The 18341-nt window shown below is 45.5% G+C and overlaps 1 protein-coding gene across 8 annotated transcripts in view; it reads right to left on the bottom strand.

Annotated features, from left to right (window-relative positions):
- SPAST (spastin) overlaps window positions 1–18341 on the bottom strand; it is a 675354-nt gene that overhangs the window by 571200 nt on the left and 85813 nt on the right. For 4 of the 8 annotated variants that reach the window (XM_085611993.1, XM_085611990.1, XM_085611992.1 and 1 more), the window contains exons 4-5: window positions 8180–8275; window positions 4888–5072 (exon numbers count right to left, since the gene is read on the bottom strand). In XM_085611993.1, the coding sequence (XP_085468119.1) occupies window positions 4888–5072; window positions 8180–8275 (281 nt within the window). The remainder of the gene's footprint in view (window positions 1–4887; window positions 5073–8179; window positions 8276–18341) is intronic. The other 4 variants (XM_085611996.1, XM_085611991.1, XM_085611995.1 and 1 more) reach the window with 1 other exon arrangement.

The raw sequence follows: 18341 nt of genomic DNA, 5'->3' as shown, positions 1-18341 counted from the left end.
AGACAACAAATCCCCAAAGTGACCAAAACAACAATTCGTCACAACTGTCCCCCCCCCCCCCTCCCCCCCAAACACAACTTAACAGCATCTGACCTTTTTAATACCATGGGAGTTACAAGAACTATGGGAGGAACATACAAGCTCTTCACAGGGGAGTCAGAGTACGGAGGTGACAGGCGAGCAGACCAACAGTGGAATTGTACAAAACATCAAAAAAACACCATTCAAACCCAAATCAACGTTTAACCCAATAACACCGAGGGACTCAATTGATATTTTTCATGAGCAGATAATTGCAGGAATCAAACAACTACATCACAAAATACAGGAAACCAAAAGAGACAAAATTAACAAGCAGGAATTACAATATCACCAACTCATGACTAAATTGAAAAACAACACTGAAATAATCATAAGAAATTCAGACAGAGGGAAATGTGGTTAATGGGGGAAAGAATGACTATGTGGAGGAAGCAATGAAGCAACTGTCTGACAGAAATTGGTATCGCAAAATTGATACAATATCTCTGAAAGCCACTTACAACATTTACTACAATAAACTATTGGCATGGAAGAGTGCGGGGCTTCTAACAATGGACAAATACAAATTTCTAAGGAACGACACCCCAACCACACCAGTAATATACTTCATCCCCAAGATACACAAAGATCCACTCAAACCCTGGGACGTCCTATAATATCTGTGAGGAATAGTCTACTTGAAAGAACATCACAATACGTGGACTATTTCCTACAAGAACACATCCAGCAACTCCCCACCTATATAAAAGATACAGGGGACTTTTTATTAAAAATTCATGAGTTCAAATGGCAAAATGATTATTTGTTAATAACTCTAGATGTGACAGCACTATACACGAGTATCAACCATTAGGATGGAATGAGGGCCATACAACACTATCTCAAAAGGAGATTGGCCGAATGTGATCACCATAACAAGATGCTCGTAAGTATGATAGACTATTGTCTGCACAATAACATATTCATGTTTCAGAGTGCGTTGTATCAACAGTTACGAGGGGGAGCAATGGGGGCCAGCTTCTTCCCAGCTATGCTTGTCTGCACATGGATTGGTGGGAGGAGCTGATCCTGCAAAACATTCATGAGGAGGTCCTGCGCAAAAATTTCAAACTAGGGTTAAGGTTCATTGATGACCTGTTTTTAATCTGGCAAGGGACCTTGTCAGACGCAGTGAATTTTATCGAGGGTCTCAATGACAATGACATCAACCTACAATTTACGGCAAATATAAGTGCAGAAACTGTAAATTTTCTTGATGTCAAGATATACATTACAGAAGGTAGGATGGAAACAACAGTACACAGAAAGTCAACGGCAGGCAACTCAGTGTTGTTTGCAGCTAGTGCCTATCCACAACACCTCATACAGAGTATCCCATATGGAGAAATATGTAGTAATGAGAGGGATCTACAGGCAGCACAGCACAGCAAGCAAGCAAAGCCAGGTTCCTGGAAAGGGGGTACTCTAATAATGTATCAACGCAGCAATTAAAAAGAGCAATGCGCTGACCAGAGATGACCTACTCAGGAACGCCCAACATCAGGTACAGACTCGGACAGCCAAAGCACAGGAGGTGGGGGGGGGGGGGGGGGTGGAGATATCTTCCGAATGATTGTAGGTTACAGCAGACAGGGAAAGGCAATTAACCGCATCATTCGCAGAAATTGGCCTATTGTACTTAATGATCCCACCATAGGCCATCTGTTACTCACCAAATTGGCCATTACCTACAGCAAAGCACCAGCTATGAAGGACTGTCTGGTTAAAAACAAACTGGATAGTCAAATGGGAAACACGTGGCTGGCACAAAGAAAAGGCTTTTTTAAATGCAAACTGTGCAAAGCCTGCCAACATGGTGATAAGAAAACCTGTGACACGCTTTGGCAACCAAGAACATCATAAGCAAAGCCCTCACCTGTAAGACAGATCATGTTGTTTACGTACTGCAGTGCCCATGCAGTTTAAAATACGTAGGCAGCACTAAACTTCAGGGTCACAAAGGGTATTACAACATATTAGGGCCATCAAAAACCAAGATCAAACTTACCAGGTGGCTCGCCATTTTGGGGAAACACATCAATCTAACCTCCAAGATCTTAAATACTATCTAATAGATGCCGTCCCGGTCAACAAAAGAGGAGGCAATAGAGAGCAAGCCCTGTGTAAACTGGAGACTCGCTATATCCTTGAGTTAGATGCTAAGTACCCAGGGGGACTCAACACCACAGAGGACCTATACACATGCTTATAAATATATTTAGTGAGTTCACAAGATATTGGATTATGGCTATACCATATGTAAAAGACAAAGTACATCTATACCATGTATGTTATTTTAGCCATATTCATTCTGAAAGCGGTTGCCTAACCAATCGATAACAGTCGTTTTTAATTCAATTTTAACGTTTTCAAACTAATGGGTTTTTTGTTGCACATGCACTTTTATTGAAATATGCACCAGCACTTTAAGTAGTCAGAAAGACTTTAATTTATACGATGTGTATAATATATATATATATATATATATATATATATATATATATATATATATTCACTTAAAAAACCATAGGTTTCACACATGTTATAGTTAGCTGGACATTTCACTCGTAAAAAACCAATTAAATTCCCCCGTTATAGTTACTGCAGGCAACTATAACTCACGCGACCGCAATCCTCTGCTGATGACGTCAGATATTACATCACTGTATTTAGACACTTATTTACCCATGTCTTCTTCCATTAATCTTTAGCTATACATATATTACAAACATTTATTTTTCATAAAGACACATATGTCATCAGTGATGTAATATCTGACGTCATCAGCAGAGGATTGCGGTCGCGTGAGTTATAGTTGCCTGCAGTAACTATAACGGGGGAATTTCATTGGTTTTTTACGAGTGAAATGTCCAGCTAACTATAACATGTGTGAAACCTATGGTTTTTTTAAGTGAATTTGCAAGGTTTTTTAAATGCTAATTCGTAACTATAACGTGTGTGAAACCTATGGTTTTTTCAGTGAATTTGTACGTTTTTTTAAATGCTAAGTTATGTATTTATTAATTTTTTTTAAAAAATTGCGAGGTGCGCGCACCCTGCGCTAGGGGGTCAGGAACTGTCCACTCTGCCCCCTTTTCACGGTCTCCACCTTTTTTTTTCACCCCCTCAGACTGCGAGAGACAAAATGGTGGCCGACACTTCCTGGTTTCGACCGATTCAAATGTTTACCGACATCTAACAACCAATTAGAATTGCGCTCGCGCACGGCAGGGTGCGCGCACAGTGTGGGCGCATATAGATATTGATATGCTTTTAAATGCTATTTTCTCAGGAAATACTGAACAGATTTACACCAGACCTGCAAAAGGCACTTCCTTGACCTTATGGCTACCTCTCTGCCAAATTTCAAGTAATTCTGTTCAGCCGTTCGGGCTGTAGCTGTGTCTAAAGGTCCTATAGAAAAATGCATGGGAAAAACGCGTTTTGGGACCCCCTTTTTTCTCGGCCCCCGCTTGATGAATCACCCCGAGACTTTCAGGGTAGGAGGTGAGCGGAGCGCCCCATTAGTTTTCAAAAGTTCGCGAGGATTCGTCATTCGGCGCCAAAGTTATTCAAAATAGAATTTTGAGATTTCCTATGGAGACTAGGTTGTAACTATAACTAACTACTGGCGACCGCCAGTAGATAATATATATATATATTAACTACTGGCGACCGCCAGTAGATAATATATATATATATATATATTCACTGAAAAAACCATAGGTTTTACACATGTTATAGTTAGCTGGACATTTTACTCATAAAAAACCACTGAAATTCCCCCGTTATAGTTAGTGCAGGCAACTATAACTCACGCGACCGCAATCCTCTGCTGATGACGTCAGATATTACATCACTGTATTTAGACACTTATTTACCCATGTCTTCTTCCATTAATCTTTAGCTATACATATATTACAAATATTTATTTTTCATAAAGACACATATGTCATCAGTGATGTAATATCTGACGTCATCAGCAGAGGATTGCGGTCGCGTGAGTTATAGTTGCCTGCAGTAACAGAATTTTTTTTTTTAAACCGCGAGGTGCGCGGCCTCTCACATTCCAGGTGATAAGTTTAGTTAAAGCGCCTGAGTGTGCCATTTCCTGTGATTTTGTTTCCAGTGTGTCTCCAGAATTGCGTCATCCCGTACATGCGCCCCACTATTCTGCTGTAGATATTGTCTGCACTGCATTCGCAACTTAACACACCCCATTATTACCTACCCCGTACACTTCCGCATACCCAACTTGCTAAAGGCATCCCCAAATAGCAGTAACATGTCTAAACCAGAAACAATTCCCCATTGAGAGTCGCGGGGTATTCCCATGTGGGGGCACTAGTGCACTGATACCCTCCCGATAAAAAGGGTGGTGGAGAAGTGTGAGCATTGGTCACATTGCCATTTATACAAGATCACAGCAGAATTCTGTCCCATTTTATCCTGTAAAGGTAGACCAACAAAGAGTGGGTATGCGTGTGCATGGGGGCAAAGGAAGTGGACTTATCAAAGATAGAGAAGTTAACCAAAGAGAGGAAAGGAGTAAAAACAGAAAACAATCTACAGCTTAATTCATATATCGAAATCTAGTGCTTAATATATATTCCTAGTCTGGCATACAAAGCAAAACAGCCAATCTGTGAATTCCAAAATGAAGGTAAGACCTGGAAATGATGTGGAACTGATGGTACTGGTTAATGTGGTGTAGTGAATTAGGGACAGATCTGCCGATTTTCAACTCTATTGGCTGCTAACATCATCGGATGCAGAAGAACAGATTTGATGTCATACATTACATACCTTTGGGACCGTAATGGGTGAAGAAGTCTGTCTAGATGAGCCTGGAGTGGGCAGCACATTACAGCTCTGTGTTCGATGCTGTCCTGGCAGGCTAGGGGAAGCCGTTTTTGCAACAGTTTTTGAACGAGGAAGAGAGGTACTCGTTTGAGCTAGAGGTTCTTTCTTCTTTGAAACTGCTCCACACTCTGAAAAAGGAAAACTAGTTTAGTCAGACTAGATAACGATTCCTGTGAGTTAATTAAAAAAGGAGGAAAAACTAAATTTTACCAATTCATTAACGTAGGTAGAGTTAAAAAACTTAAGACATCAAAAAGCCAACTCTTGATCAACATATCAATGTACAAGAAGAAAGTGATCCAAATGTGATGGGTTACATTTCTTATATAATCCTACTATTCTGTGAACAATAAACAAATACATGTTTATGCACTTTCTGGGCCCAGTTTTCAACAAACCCATAATTAATATCAATGCATGTGTTCCCAATGTCCAAACATCACAGGCTTTGTAGAACCAAAAGCGACCACTCCACCAGTGCCCAACAATCCCAATGTCACTTATACTAAACCAGTGTTAATCCCATATGAGCCAGAGAAAAATACACCCTTGTGCTCACAGGTGTCTGATTTCCTACTGTCCAATACTGGATTTATACCCTACTCTCATGTATAGCACCCTCCTTTCTGATATTGTCCACACTTTGGATTCTTCCCCAATACACATCACAACTCTACTGCTTCACAATCACATTATTTTTATGTAGGCTTGGAAAGGGAAATAAGCACAACAAAGGCAAACTATTGCATCAGTGGACATTTTCATTCCTGTACATGAATCCGAGTTAGTAACGGATCACTGTTTTGAGGTAAGCTACCATTCTCTTTAAAGATAAAATGGGGACAGTCATTAAGAGATCATTCCACACATTGAAGTTTGCTGGATTTAACAAGGTCCAAAAATAGTTTCTTTATGAAGTGCAAAATAACCTGTCAATTAATCCAATTATTGTCTCAAATAATTTTAACACGGTTTATATGAAGTATCTGGGTTGTATCTGCTGAAGTTTCTTTACAGATTGGAGGCATCTTGATAATAAAGGAAGAAGATCACAATGCTCCTGGGAAGGTATAGTTGTGATATGCAGAGGAATGTTCACAGTCAAGCATTTAGAGGAGTTCTTTTTAAGGATACTATGCTTCTAAAACATTTAGTAAAACTGGCTTTGTGTTCCTTCTGGAAATTGAGAATGACTACAATGGAAATAATGTATCAAGTACTGAGATTTTTGCTGGTTGGTTCCAGTAGGTTCTACATTTGCGTAAACATTACTGGACGGTTGAGGTATTTACATAACATAATTGATCCAAGGTGCTGCATTTTCCTTGCCCCCTCCACAAGAGAAAACTACATGGTTTTGTACAAAGGCAATGCTAATCAAAGCTATGGAAATCCACGAACTAAGAGGTCCTTAAGCCAACGTTCCAAGTAACCCGTCTCCCAGCATCAAAGGTTTCGTTCAGTAAAAACCCTACTACAGTGAAATGCGCCTCTACTTCTGGAAATACTTGGCAGTGGAAGGGAATGCCAAGAAGGAAGTCTATGCCTTAACAGATCCCCATCAAGGCCCAAGGTAAAGACATGAGCCACACTGCATTGACCAAACGTCTCAACAAACCATATGCCTGCACACCTCACGATCTGGGATCCCTCAAGCCAAAGGATCAGCAGTGTTAGAAAGGAAATCCATTGAAAATACTGCCTCCTCAACACACAAGGTTCAAAGATATGTAGAATGCTTAAAGATGCCAAAAAATCAACACCAAATGTTTAAAAATACATTTTTTAAGTGAAAGATTGAAGATCACTATTAAAATCCCATTTCCACAAACTAAAAAAACATCCAGCTCGAAACAGCACTGCACTGCAGGTAACAACCTGTTACCTTGAAGTGACAGTGCCAAATGCCTTCCTGACTAGGTTGCTGAACCAAAGATTGAAGAACACTATTCAGATCCTATTTCCACAAACTAGAAAAAAATCATCCAGCTCTAAACAGCACTGCACTGCAGTACACTAGGACTCTGGAGCATCATGTTACCTTGAAGTGACAGTGCCAAATGCTTACTGATGAGGTTGCTGAACCATCTATCCTCCTTCCTGTGCTTTAGTTAATTTTAAATTGAAGTACTAACACGCATATCAAAACAACTGTTTTTCCTTTTGCACATTAAAGCAAGTTTTCAATCATCACTAAGACACACTGAAAAGGGGACATCATGGGTGCAGAAGTGCAAATACCCCTCAGGTAAGGAATCGTTCCAAAGGGCATTTGCGCAAAGAGACACACATGGCACACACGCTAAGGAAACTTTAGGGGAATATTGAAAGAGCAGGGGTGCACAGAGGGACAGGAAAGGAGGGATAGGAAAAGAAACAGAGTGAAAAGGCTAAGGATGAAGCATAATGGCGTTGCAGAAATCTCTCTCTCTCTCTCTCTGTCTCTGTCTCTGTCTCTGTCTCTCCCCCCCCCCCCCCCTCCCTCCCTCCCTCCCTCCTGTGAGGAGCCTTAAAGCAACCAGAACAAAGTAGTTGAGTGGGGAGAAAAGCACAGCACCTTCACTGTGGAGCAGAGAGCTCCACGTTCAGAGATCGACCTTCATCGCCTGAGCTTATGTTGGTGTGCTCATTGCTGGGCATGCATGGAAGTACTTATTATGCGGGTTCTTTTATCAGCTTTCTTCCCCATGGCTCACTTACACAGAATACCACTGCAAAATTCCACACAATTGGAGCTCAAGCACCACAGCGCCAAAACTTAGAAGAAGCTGATTTTTTTTTTTTAGACTAGTTACATCTTTGGGTAGTTTTTATTTGAATTACAGCCTTTTCAACAAAAGACAGAAAAGGCTGCTTAAGATTGGTCATGTTTGAAATAGATTTGGACAGACAAAAAAAAGACATTAAGTTTACATAAGAAATATAACCTCGAATACAAGCATTTTATGAAATGTCATAAGACATACAGTGCGATATGTCTTATGGTTGTGTCATTACTGTTGTGTGTATTTAAATGCGCAAATATAATTGAACCTGGGAATTTAAAGCGTTACAATGTCAAAGATTTGCTGCACCAATTCGCTAGGGATCAGTTTAATAAATGTATCGACTTAACATGTACGTTAAGTGTGACTTCATTCATTTTTGTTTGTGCACAACGGTAATATAGGTTATAAAGCAAGTACCACAGAAGATTAGCCACAAATTTCGTTGGTGCGGCTGAGGACAAACCCACCTGAATGGAGGAATCCATTGCGGAATGTCAGAGGAGTTCTGTCACTACAGACCTCCGTCTGCGGGCTGTAAACTTTCAAACCTGCTTGTAGTTTCTCTATGCAACAGTGGAGTTAGGGCGGGAGGTATGGAAAAATATGGAGGAAAAAACATAAAACATAACAAATGAAACGCAAACTGAGTAACAAAACAAGGGATTTGACATTACATGGGTGCATTTAACCAAACCACGTGATAATAAGGCATTAGCTTGTTGGAATACATTCTTACAAATTTTATGCAGGCTCTTGCTTGCCAAAATGAAGATATACGGTAACGAGTATAGTATATACATGCATTTAATCCAGTGCAATTCCTTCAGTCTTCGCTCAAACTAAGAAATGCTTTACCTGCCTTAATGATTTTCTTTTGAGTTACCAGTTTTCAAGTTCTAGAACAGGCTCGAATATTTGCTTGTGCAACTTCGAAGAGCGGATTTCTTCCAAATATTTTTTCTGACTCTGGGTTCAACAGGCCCAAGAAAGCAACGTCTCTTTCCCAGTTGGGCACCATCTTAGGAACTGGGTCAATTACCTCATTCTAGGTATGTAACGCGTTGTGAGAAAAGGAAGGGGAATAAGCATTGGCAAAGCCAATAGTTCTCCCCTGTGCAAGGGCTGTTGGCTTTGCCAATATGTTGTAGCCATTTTGTACACCAGCGTGGCTGCTGTTTAGCATGGCTAAAAGTTAGTGGGGTAAAGGAGAGTGGCTTGGAGTGGAGTATTATGGAGTGGTGTATTGTGTCGTGGAGGGAGTACAGAGTCACAGTAGAAGGGAGTGGAGTTGAGTAGAGTGTCAGAGTGGAGTAGAGCGTGGTAGAGTAGAGTGGCATAGAATGTCGTGGAGTGGTGCAGCCGAGTGGCCCAAAGGTGTTGAGTACAGTGCAGTAGAGTATTGTAAAGCAGAGTGGCATGGAATACATTTGCTTAGAGTGTAGTAGTGCAGGAGAGTGGAATGGCATACAGTGGAGCAGAGTGGCGTGGAGCAGACTGGCGTGAAGCGTCAAAGTGGAGAAGTGTCTTGTAGAGTGGCATGCAGTGGCGTAGAGCAATGTACAGTAGAGGAGTGTTGTGGAGTAGAGCGTCAGAGTGGAGTATCGTAAAGTGTAGTGTCATAGAGTGGCCTTGAGTGAAATAGCTTAAAGTACAGTTGTGCAGAGTACGTTGGCGTAGAGAGCGGTGGAGTGGAGTGGAGAAGGGTAGGTTGGAGTGGTGAAGGGTAGAGTGCGGTGGTGAAGGGTAGAGTGCGGTGGTGAAGGGTAAAGTACAGATGTAGAGTGGCGTAGAGTGCAGGTATAGAGTGGCGTAGAGTGCAAGTGTAGAGTGACGTAGAGTGCAGGTGTAGAGTGGCGTAGAGTGCAGGCGTAGAGTGCAGGCGTAGCGTGCAGGTGTAAAGTGGCGTAGAGTGTCTTGGAGTAGAGTGCAGTGGTGCAGAATAGAGTTAAGTGCCATGGTGTGATGCAGAGTGTAGCAGCTTAGAGAACATTGGCGTAGAGATGAGTGGTGCAGACTAGAGTGCAGTAGTGTAGAGCAGGGCAGAGGATAAAAGAATAGAATGGTGCAGAGTGGTGTGGTGTAGAGTGGTGCAGAGTAGAATAGAGTGACGCAGAGTAGAATAGAGTTGCGCAGAGTGCAGTGACTCAGAGCATAGGGGTGTAGATTAGATTGGCGTGGAGTGGCGTCGAGTGGAGGGGCGTCGAGTGGAGGGGCGTCGAGTGGAGGGGCGCAGGGTGGAGGGGCGCAGGGTGGAGGGGCGCAGGGTGGAGGGGCGCAGGGTGGAGGGGCGCAGTGGAGAGTACAGTGGCACAGAGTAGTGACGTAGAATGCAGTGGCACAGAGTGCAGTTTTGCAGGGTAGAGTGGCGGGGGTGTTGCAGGGTGGGGTAGTGTGCTCTGGTGCAGAGTTGAGTGGGGTAGTGTGCATTGGGGCAGAGTAAAGTGGTGCAGAGTAGAGTGGGGTAGTGTGCACTAGCATAGAGTAGAGTGGTGCAGAGTAGAGTGGGGTAGAGTGCACTAGTATAGAATAGAGTAGTTTCTGAGTAGAGTGGGGTAGAGTTCAATGGCATAGAGTAGAGTGGTGTAGAGTGCACTAGCAATGAGATGAGTGGGGTAGAGTGCACTGGCATAGAGTAGAGAAGCGCGGAGTAGAGTGCACTGGCGTAGAGTGGGGTGGAGTGCACTGGCAGAGTAGAGTGGTGCAGAGTAAAGTGGGGTAGAGCGCACTGGCACAGAGTAGAGTGGTGCAGGGTAGGGTAGAGTAGAGAGGCGTAGAGTGAAGTGGCGTAGAGTGCATTGTCAGAGTGCAGTGGTGCAGAGTAGAGTGCATTGGCGTAGAGTGGTGCAGAGTACAGCGCACTGGCACAGAGTAGAGTGGTGCAGGGTAGGGTAGAGTAGAGAGGCGTAGAGTGAAGTGGCCTAGAGTGCATTGTCAGAGTGGAGTGGTGCACAGTAGAGTGCACTGGCCTAGAGTGGTGCAGAGTAGAGTGCACTGGCATAGAGTTGCAAAGTGTGGACTGGAGCAGAGTGAACTGGCTTTGAGTGCAGTGGCGCAGAGTTTACATTTGTACAGACATACAGTTTTACTAAAATAAGTATACAGTGCACAAACGATAATGTGTGGAAATGTCACCACCTAGTGTATTGATTTATTTTCTTTATATTAAAATATTTGTTTCCACCACACTTCAGATTTACACAATGTGCTTAAATTGTTTTTTTTACAATTCTGTTATCTGTACAGTTCCTTTACAGACATTTAAATGTTGTTGTGTACTTGAAAACAAAAAAACATCCCACAGCCTTCTCCCTCACACGGACACTCAGCAGGATTGTCACACAAATCCTCTCACTTTGAAGTCCGAGAAAGAAAATTAAATACCAAGCTCCCTCAGAAGACAGAGCCTGACATTTGAGCTCAGTCTTTGAATGCACAGCAAATGTGAAAAGATAAGATTAAGATTTAAACGCCAGTTTACAGAAATCAAGCACTGGTTGAAGAATACAGTAAATAGGGTTTGGGGAACAGAAGAGATGAACTCAAGCCAGACAGCCTAAAACAAATGCAGCCAGAAAATGAGAAAGCAAGCTGCTGTGAGTCACAAACCACACAGTCCATGATAAGCAATGGGAAGAATAGATTCCCAGGGAAGCTTTCCAAATGTCCCCAATATATCATTAGCAAACCTAGGCTTCAACCTAAAAAGGGACCTAAAACAGTGTTCTTATAAAGGCATGACTATCGGCATTCACCAGACCCAGGAACAGCTCATTAACATCTATGTGCCTCTAGTAACTACATGCACCCAAAAGGTACTAATTAGTAGCCTGTTGGTCTCTTAGACTGACATGTGTATTGCAGTCCAGCATTGCTTATGCTTTAGTAGAAAAAGTTAGCGGTGTCTAATTAAGGCTTTCATCCACAAACATTAACTAGTTCTAAACCACAAAAAATACAAAGCCTTGCTTATTAACAGTGTAGAAAAACATCCTTTAGGTCCCATGGGCCGTACAAAACGCCCTCTTAGAGGCTGATTTTCCTACCATATCTCTGCACATGAGATGCCGCTAGACTGTAATGTGATACGCAACCAACAAAGCAAACCTTTTAGTGGAGGAATACTGGCACAAATTGATATGAGTTACACACAGCATCGAGATAAACAAACGATTGGTAAAGAAATATCATAAAGCCTGGTGCCTGAAGAACTTTGTCATTTTCTAGAATGATATTCTGCCCTCTGAAAATACGTTTGAACTATAAATATGTTACTGAGAAGTCTGAGGAACTGAAAATGGAAAGACAAACTATAGGGATAAAGAATTTCACAAGACTGCCTCATGCAAAAGCACATACTTCAAATTACATAACCAGGATTAAAAATGTTGTTTCAGTCATGCTAGATTGAACATACATGAAACAAATCCTCAGAATACAAGTTGATCAAAAAAAAGAATCTCATCTCATTCAATACTCAACAAAAAGGCCTATACCATTTCCTGGTGTTTTTGTTCTAGCACTGGGCTTCAGAACCCGTTTTTAAATTACTGAGGGAACACTAAAGTCACATTTGCAGCGCAGACAGGCATTCCTGGATGAAAATACCATTACACCCGGTCAGATTACAGTTAACTACAGTGCTATGGACATTTCTAAATGTTAAAGCCAGGCTGTCTAACCTTAACCACAGTTCTGATCATTATGGAATTTACACAGCAGTTTACCCCGATGTTTACACCTGTGCCTGTGTAAACACCATTTGTACTTTGAAGTATTTCAAGCAATAGGACCAGCAAAGGAGGGAGGATGAGCCACAAAAGCTTCCACGACTTCTGCCAATAAACAGCCCTACTAGCGCAGTCCCAGAAGCCAGCCACACGAGTGCTTGGAGGTGGATTTTACTTTTGATGTCTTGGCTGTTTTACAACAAAATCTGGAAGTGTGGAGGCACCAACGCAATAGAAAACAGATCTGCTGTTTTGGATGTCTGTAATCAAAGTAACAATGTGATAGATTTTACCTGAAAGAATATCCCGACAAAAAGAACTGTCACATTGCTGAAAAAACCCAGAAGGGCCATGTTTTGATATTTTAGGTATAGTTGCTTGAAGGTCATCACCAAATAAGGTCAAATTTTTCTCTTTCAAATTTCTAGCTTAACCTAATCCCAACAGGGATTTATTTGACTTTACCAAAATAAGAAAACTTCGATGCAACTGAAGAATTCAAGACTTGACTTGGTCTTGAATTTCTTGGACCCAAAAGCAGCTCGAAGGGCTATTGTTTAGTCTTTTGTTGACGTAACTGGACAGAGGCAGCCAGGTTCTGTCAGTAAAGCCTACATCCTTCTGAGGAAATTCTCATGTGCGGGTGGAGAGCGAAGAAGGTTCAGGAACAGAATAAGTGGTGGCCCACCTGGAAGATGATTAGTCCTGTAAAAGCTGCCATCTTTACCTGGGAAGTGCAAAAGATCATGAAGAAAACTTAACTGGTGCTGCTGAAAAGAAATCTTAGGAACCAATTCAAATTGGTTATTTATGCTTACAAGGTGCACTACTGCAAAACTGAACTTCTGGACTAGGATCAGGGTGCTTAGAATCAATCATTTTTATTGCGTGGTACACGTTCAAAATTACACAGCTCAGCTGCCTACAACCATTGGCCGGCAGAGCGTAACGGAATGGTCATTGCACAGCGTACAGGTCTACAGCCCGGAGGGCGACCCCGCGAAGAGACGTTTCAGCTCATAACATACCTACAAGGCAACTGCTCAGATACCACTTTTATAAAAATAGAAGAACAAGAAAATAGACAAACACCCAGCCCTCCCCCGCCCCCCCCCCCCCCCCCAAGATCCCCCCTCCCCTCCGCATCAGTCTCTGGCTCCCCAGCCTAATCACCCGAGGCCATCGATCACAGCTCAGGATAAGTCAGACTACCCTTGTGGCCCCTGCCGGTTCCAAAGGAATGAGCTGAAGAATTTGTAAGTATTTTGGGCACGTTACTTCCCTCAATTCCTTTGAGAGGAGTTGCAGAAATGGACCCCAGAGCTTTGCGTATTCTGACCCCTTCCCATCAATGCTGAGCGAGAGGCGCTCCATTGCTAAGAGGTGCCAGAGTCTCCTGATCCAATCCCGCGGGTCAGGTGCGACCGAAGAACCCCATTGCACCAGGAGAACCTGCCGCGCTGCAAGCAATGCTAATGCAATTTGTCTGCCCCTCAGCGAGCGCAAAGGAAAGGATTTGGGATGAGGGAGGCCCAACAACGTGTGCTCAGGTTCCCGGGGGAACGTGATCTGAAACGCCTCGTCAAGATCATTAAGAACCGCTGCCCAACACCGCACCAGCTTCGGGCAATGCCACAGCAGGTGTATCAGGGTGCCAGGAAGGCCACACCCCCGCCAGCAGAGGCCTGACTTAGTTCAATCCCAAGAATTAATACGCGCCGGTGTATAGTACCAATAAGCAACCACTTTATAAGCAGATTCCGCACACGCCGTGTCAGAGGCAGTGTGATGGGCGCGGTAGAAGATAGGGCTCCCATTCTTTGTGCGTCAGAGGGCGCCCCAACTCAGTCTCCCAACGAACCTGTGCCTTCGACCGCTGCTTTTTAGGACGCGCCATGATCATTGCATACAATTCTGATAAGAGCTTACGGTCATCCTTTTTGCAAACTAACCAGCGCTCGAAAGTGGTCAAGGGATGAGACATCGAAGCGAAGTTAGAAGGTTGGGTCACCCAGTGCGCCAGTTGCTAGTAATGAAAAACGTCGGTCTTCGGCAAATTAAAATAGTCTTTGCGCAATTGAGCGAAGGGGATAAAGCCATCCAGGTCAAAGAGGGAGCCTACCCTCTTACACCCCTCCGCCCTCCAGCGATGAAAGACTGGGGACGCGCATCCCGGCGGGAAGTCAGGGTTACCCACAATAGGTGTCATAGGGGAGGGAAACGTAGTCCAACCCTTGTGCCCCGCTAACTGATCCCACGCTTTGAGAGTCGGCGAGGTCACCGGCGACGAATAGAGACCCCATGCTCTATGCTTCCGTGGAAGCCAACGTTCATGCCATACATTACAACCAGCTACTGTCTGGTCCATAAAGTTCCAGTGCTTGCTGGACAGCGGCCTGTTCCACTCCGTGACGTAGCGGAGACAAGATGCTTGATAATAGGCACCCAAGAGCGGTAAGCCCAACGCCCTCACGGCTTTCGGCGAGGTAACAAGTGATAATGCGAGCCTCGGACTCCTGTTGTTCCACAGAAACTTATTAAGGAGCCCCTGCAATTTCCGAACGGTGCCTGGCGGAGGCTGCGCAGGGAGCATCTGAAACAGATAAAGGATACGCAGGAGTACAGCCATTTTTACTGCCGCTAATCTCCCGTACCAGGCCAGTTTGAGGCGAGACCAGTAGGAGAGCGATTTGGAAGTTTGATCCACCAACAGATTGTAGTTGAGATAGACAGTTTTAGTGATAGAGGACGTCAGCCGGATACCCAGGTATGTAATGTCGGAGTGCACCCACTGAAAGTCAAATTCTCGTTGCAGGTCCTGGACCTCATCGTCCGGGACAGAAAGATTAAGAATTTGTGATTTCGAGAAGTTCACTTTAAACCCTGCCACTTTACCAAATTCATGAAGCTCCGTCGCCAAATACTGCAGTGTGGAGTGAGGTTGGGTAAGCGAAAGAATAACATTGTCTGCATACAGACTAATATTATGTGTGTCAGCGCCAAACTTAATTCCCACTATATCCGGGTTAGAGCGTATGCGTTGGGCAAAAGGCTCCATATAGAGCGCAAAAAGTAGCGGGGACAAGGGGCACCCCTGCCGCGTCCACCTGGAGATGGGGAAAAGGGGAGATTTACACCAAATCACTCTCACCGACGCCTTAGGGACTGCATAGAGACAGTGCACCCATCGTCCAAATTTCTCACCAAGCCCAAAGGCCCGCAAAACTAAACAGATAGTCCCAGTCTACCCGATCAAAGGCCTTCTCTGCGTCGATGGAAAGGAGAAAGGCCTGGGCTCGAGATCGGTGAACCAGGTCTATAAGGTGAAGAATTCGCTTGGTATTATCCCCGCCCTGTCGCGTTGGGATAAAGTCTGATTGATCCGGATCGATGATACCGTCCTTCAGGGGGCTAAGACGCGCCGCCAGTATACTCACAAAGAGCTTTGCGTCGATGTTTAAAAGGGAAATCGGCCGATACCAGCCACAATCTCACGAGTCCTTCCCAGGTTTAAGGATGACCGTAATCGCTGCCTCTGACATGGAGGGTGTTACTTCACCACTGTCAAGGAAAGAGTTGAAAAGACGCGTTAAAAGCGGAGCCAGCTCTACGCAGAAAGTTTTAAAAAACAAAGCTGAGAAGCCATTGGGCCCCGGAGATTTGGTAATCTTTAGTCGGGCTATCGCTGATATGACTTCCTCAATGCGAATAGCGGTATCCAAAGCGTCGGACGATGATTTAAACAGCGGCGTAATGCGGCAGGACGTGAGATAGTCCGCCATATCTTCCGAGCTTGGCGCCTCTCTACTATATAAGCTCTGATAAAAGTGACGGAAGGAATCCACAATAAGGGTGTCTGTGGTATACTCAACCGCCTGGGAGTCCCTAATGGACTGGATCGCTGACCTCTGTGCGCGCGCTCTCAACCTATGGGCTAACAGGTCCCCCCCTTTATCCCCACTAAGGTAAAATTTATGTCGAAGGCGCAGAAGGGCATGCTCAGCTCTATCTAAGTCTAAGTGTTTCAGCATGCGCCGCGTTGTTTCCAGCTCCCTCCAAACCCTAGGGGCCCCCGTCCGTTTGTGCACTGTCTCTAGAGCTCTCGCCTCCTCCTCCAGCTCCGCTCGCTTAGCTTTACGTACACGTGTAAATGCTGCAGCCGGCGCGATGAACTCACCCCGCACCACTAACTTCAGGGCCTCCCATACTGCCACTAAAGATGTACTCCCCTGGTCATTATCTGCAAGGTAAGCGGTTATAGTGTCCCTTATTCAAGTAACAACCGATTCAGAGTGGAGCAGAGAATCGCGAAGGCGCCAGCCAGGGGGTGGCGGGCATTTGCCTTGGGAGGTGAGTTGTACCGAAATGAGGGCATGGTCTGAAAGTGAACGGGGGGTGATAGTTGCTGCAGATAAGTGGGGCAGAAGAGAGGTTGAGGCTAAAAAGTGGTCGAGGGCGGCATAGGTTTTGTGCGCTGCGGAATAGTAGGTGTAATCTCGCTCAGTGGGGTGCTGTACGCGCCAGACATCGTTCAAACCGCCATCAATCATCCACTGCCTCCCCCCTGCGATAGCGCGCCCGTTCGATGGGACCGCTGCTCAGACCTATCCATACACGGATCCATCACCACATTCAAATCTCCACCCACCAGGATCGAGGCATCCGGAGAAGCCAGAACCTCAGAGAGGGCCGCATGCAGGAAGGGTTCTTGTCGTTCGTTCGGGGCATACAATGACCCTATTGTCAGCTGCGTGTCCCCCCATTGTACGCGGACAGTAAGGGACCTACCCTTAATATCAACGACCTGGGAGAGAGCTTTGCAGTGAGCGCGCGCTAAAGAGGATTGCCAACCCATGCTTTTTAGCCGGGCCTGAAGACCACAATTGTAATGGGAAGCGCTGGTCTCTCATCCGTTTAGTATCCTTAGAAAGGAGATGGGTCTCCTGAAGCAGACACACATCACCCTCCGCATTTTCCAGGAGGGACAGGATGGCAGAGCGCTTAACAGGGCTATTCAATCCCCCGACATTCAGACTCACAACCTTTAAGGTCCTACCCATAGTAGTCAGGGAAGAAGGAGCAATGACCTAGTCGCGCAGTGCCAGAGATATGAGGTGGGTAAGAAGGCAGTGACCACTGACCATACATCCCCCATGCTTGATGGAGAACTGATGCGGAGCCCCAAAGCAACCCCATAACCCCAACAAACCCCCCTTCCCCAACCCATAAGCCCGCAGCCGCCGCTCCAATACAGTCAAACAGGGGAGAGGCAGGGGCCGACACAAGCAGCAGATCCAGGTCGGGGCCCTCAGAAAGGCCCCGTGCTCCCTCCGCTAATCGCGCAGCACACCGTCCGCCGGCTCACGGACCGAAATCCGCCACTCAGCAGCTGTTGCCCCTGCACTCCACACCACGGTAACGCTGGGACGCACTCACTCCATTCTCGCCGCTATGCCCCCTCCGCTCACCAGGGGATCAAGCACCGCTGCTCTTCACCAAGGAACGCCAAGGCAGGGTGGCGCGCGGCTGGACCTTCCAGGAAGGCAAATGGTGGCCGCGGCGCTGCTTGGACCTCCTGGGGGCCTGGACAACACTGCACTGGTGTCTGCGAGCCGCCGAGGGACTTTCCTTCCCCCCCCCCTGCGACAACTGAGGTGAGGAGGTGTTCACGCTGCTGAGGGGGTGCGGGCCCCTGGGAGGGGGATCGGCCGTCGACCGGGCGGCAAGGAGGGGGGGGGGGGGGGGGAGATGGGGCGGTGTGTGCAGCCCCGGGCCTGATCCGTGCCCGCCTGGGCTTCTTCCCCCCCGGCCCCACGCCTTGGGCTTCTTGGCGGGGGCCCGTGGGTGGTCCTGCGGCTCCGCCTTCTTTCCCTGCCTGGGGGGACCGGCGCTGGCTGGCTGC

Source organism: Triturus cristatus, chromosome 6, assembly GCF_964204655.1.
Source record: "Triturus cristatus chromosome 6, aTriCri1.1, whole genome shotgun sequence".
Taxonomy (NCBI): Eukaryota; Metazoa; Chordata; class Amphibia; order Caudata; family Salamandridae; genus Triturus; species Triturus cristatus.
This window is presented reverse-complemented; position numbering and strand designations above follow the sequence as displayed.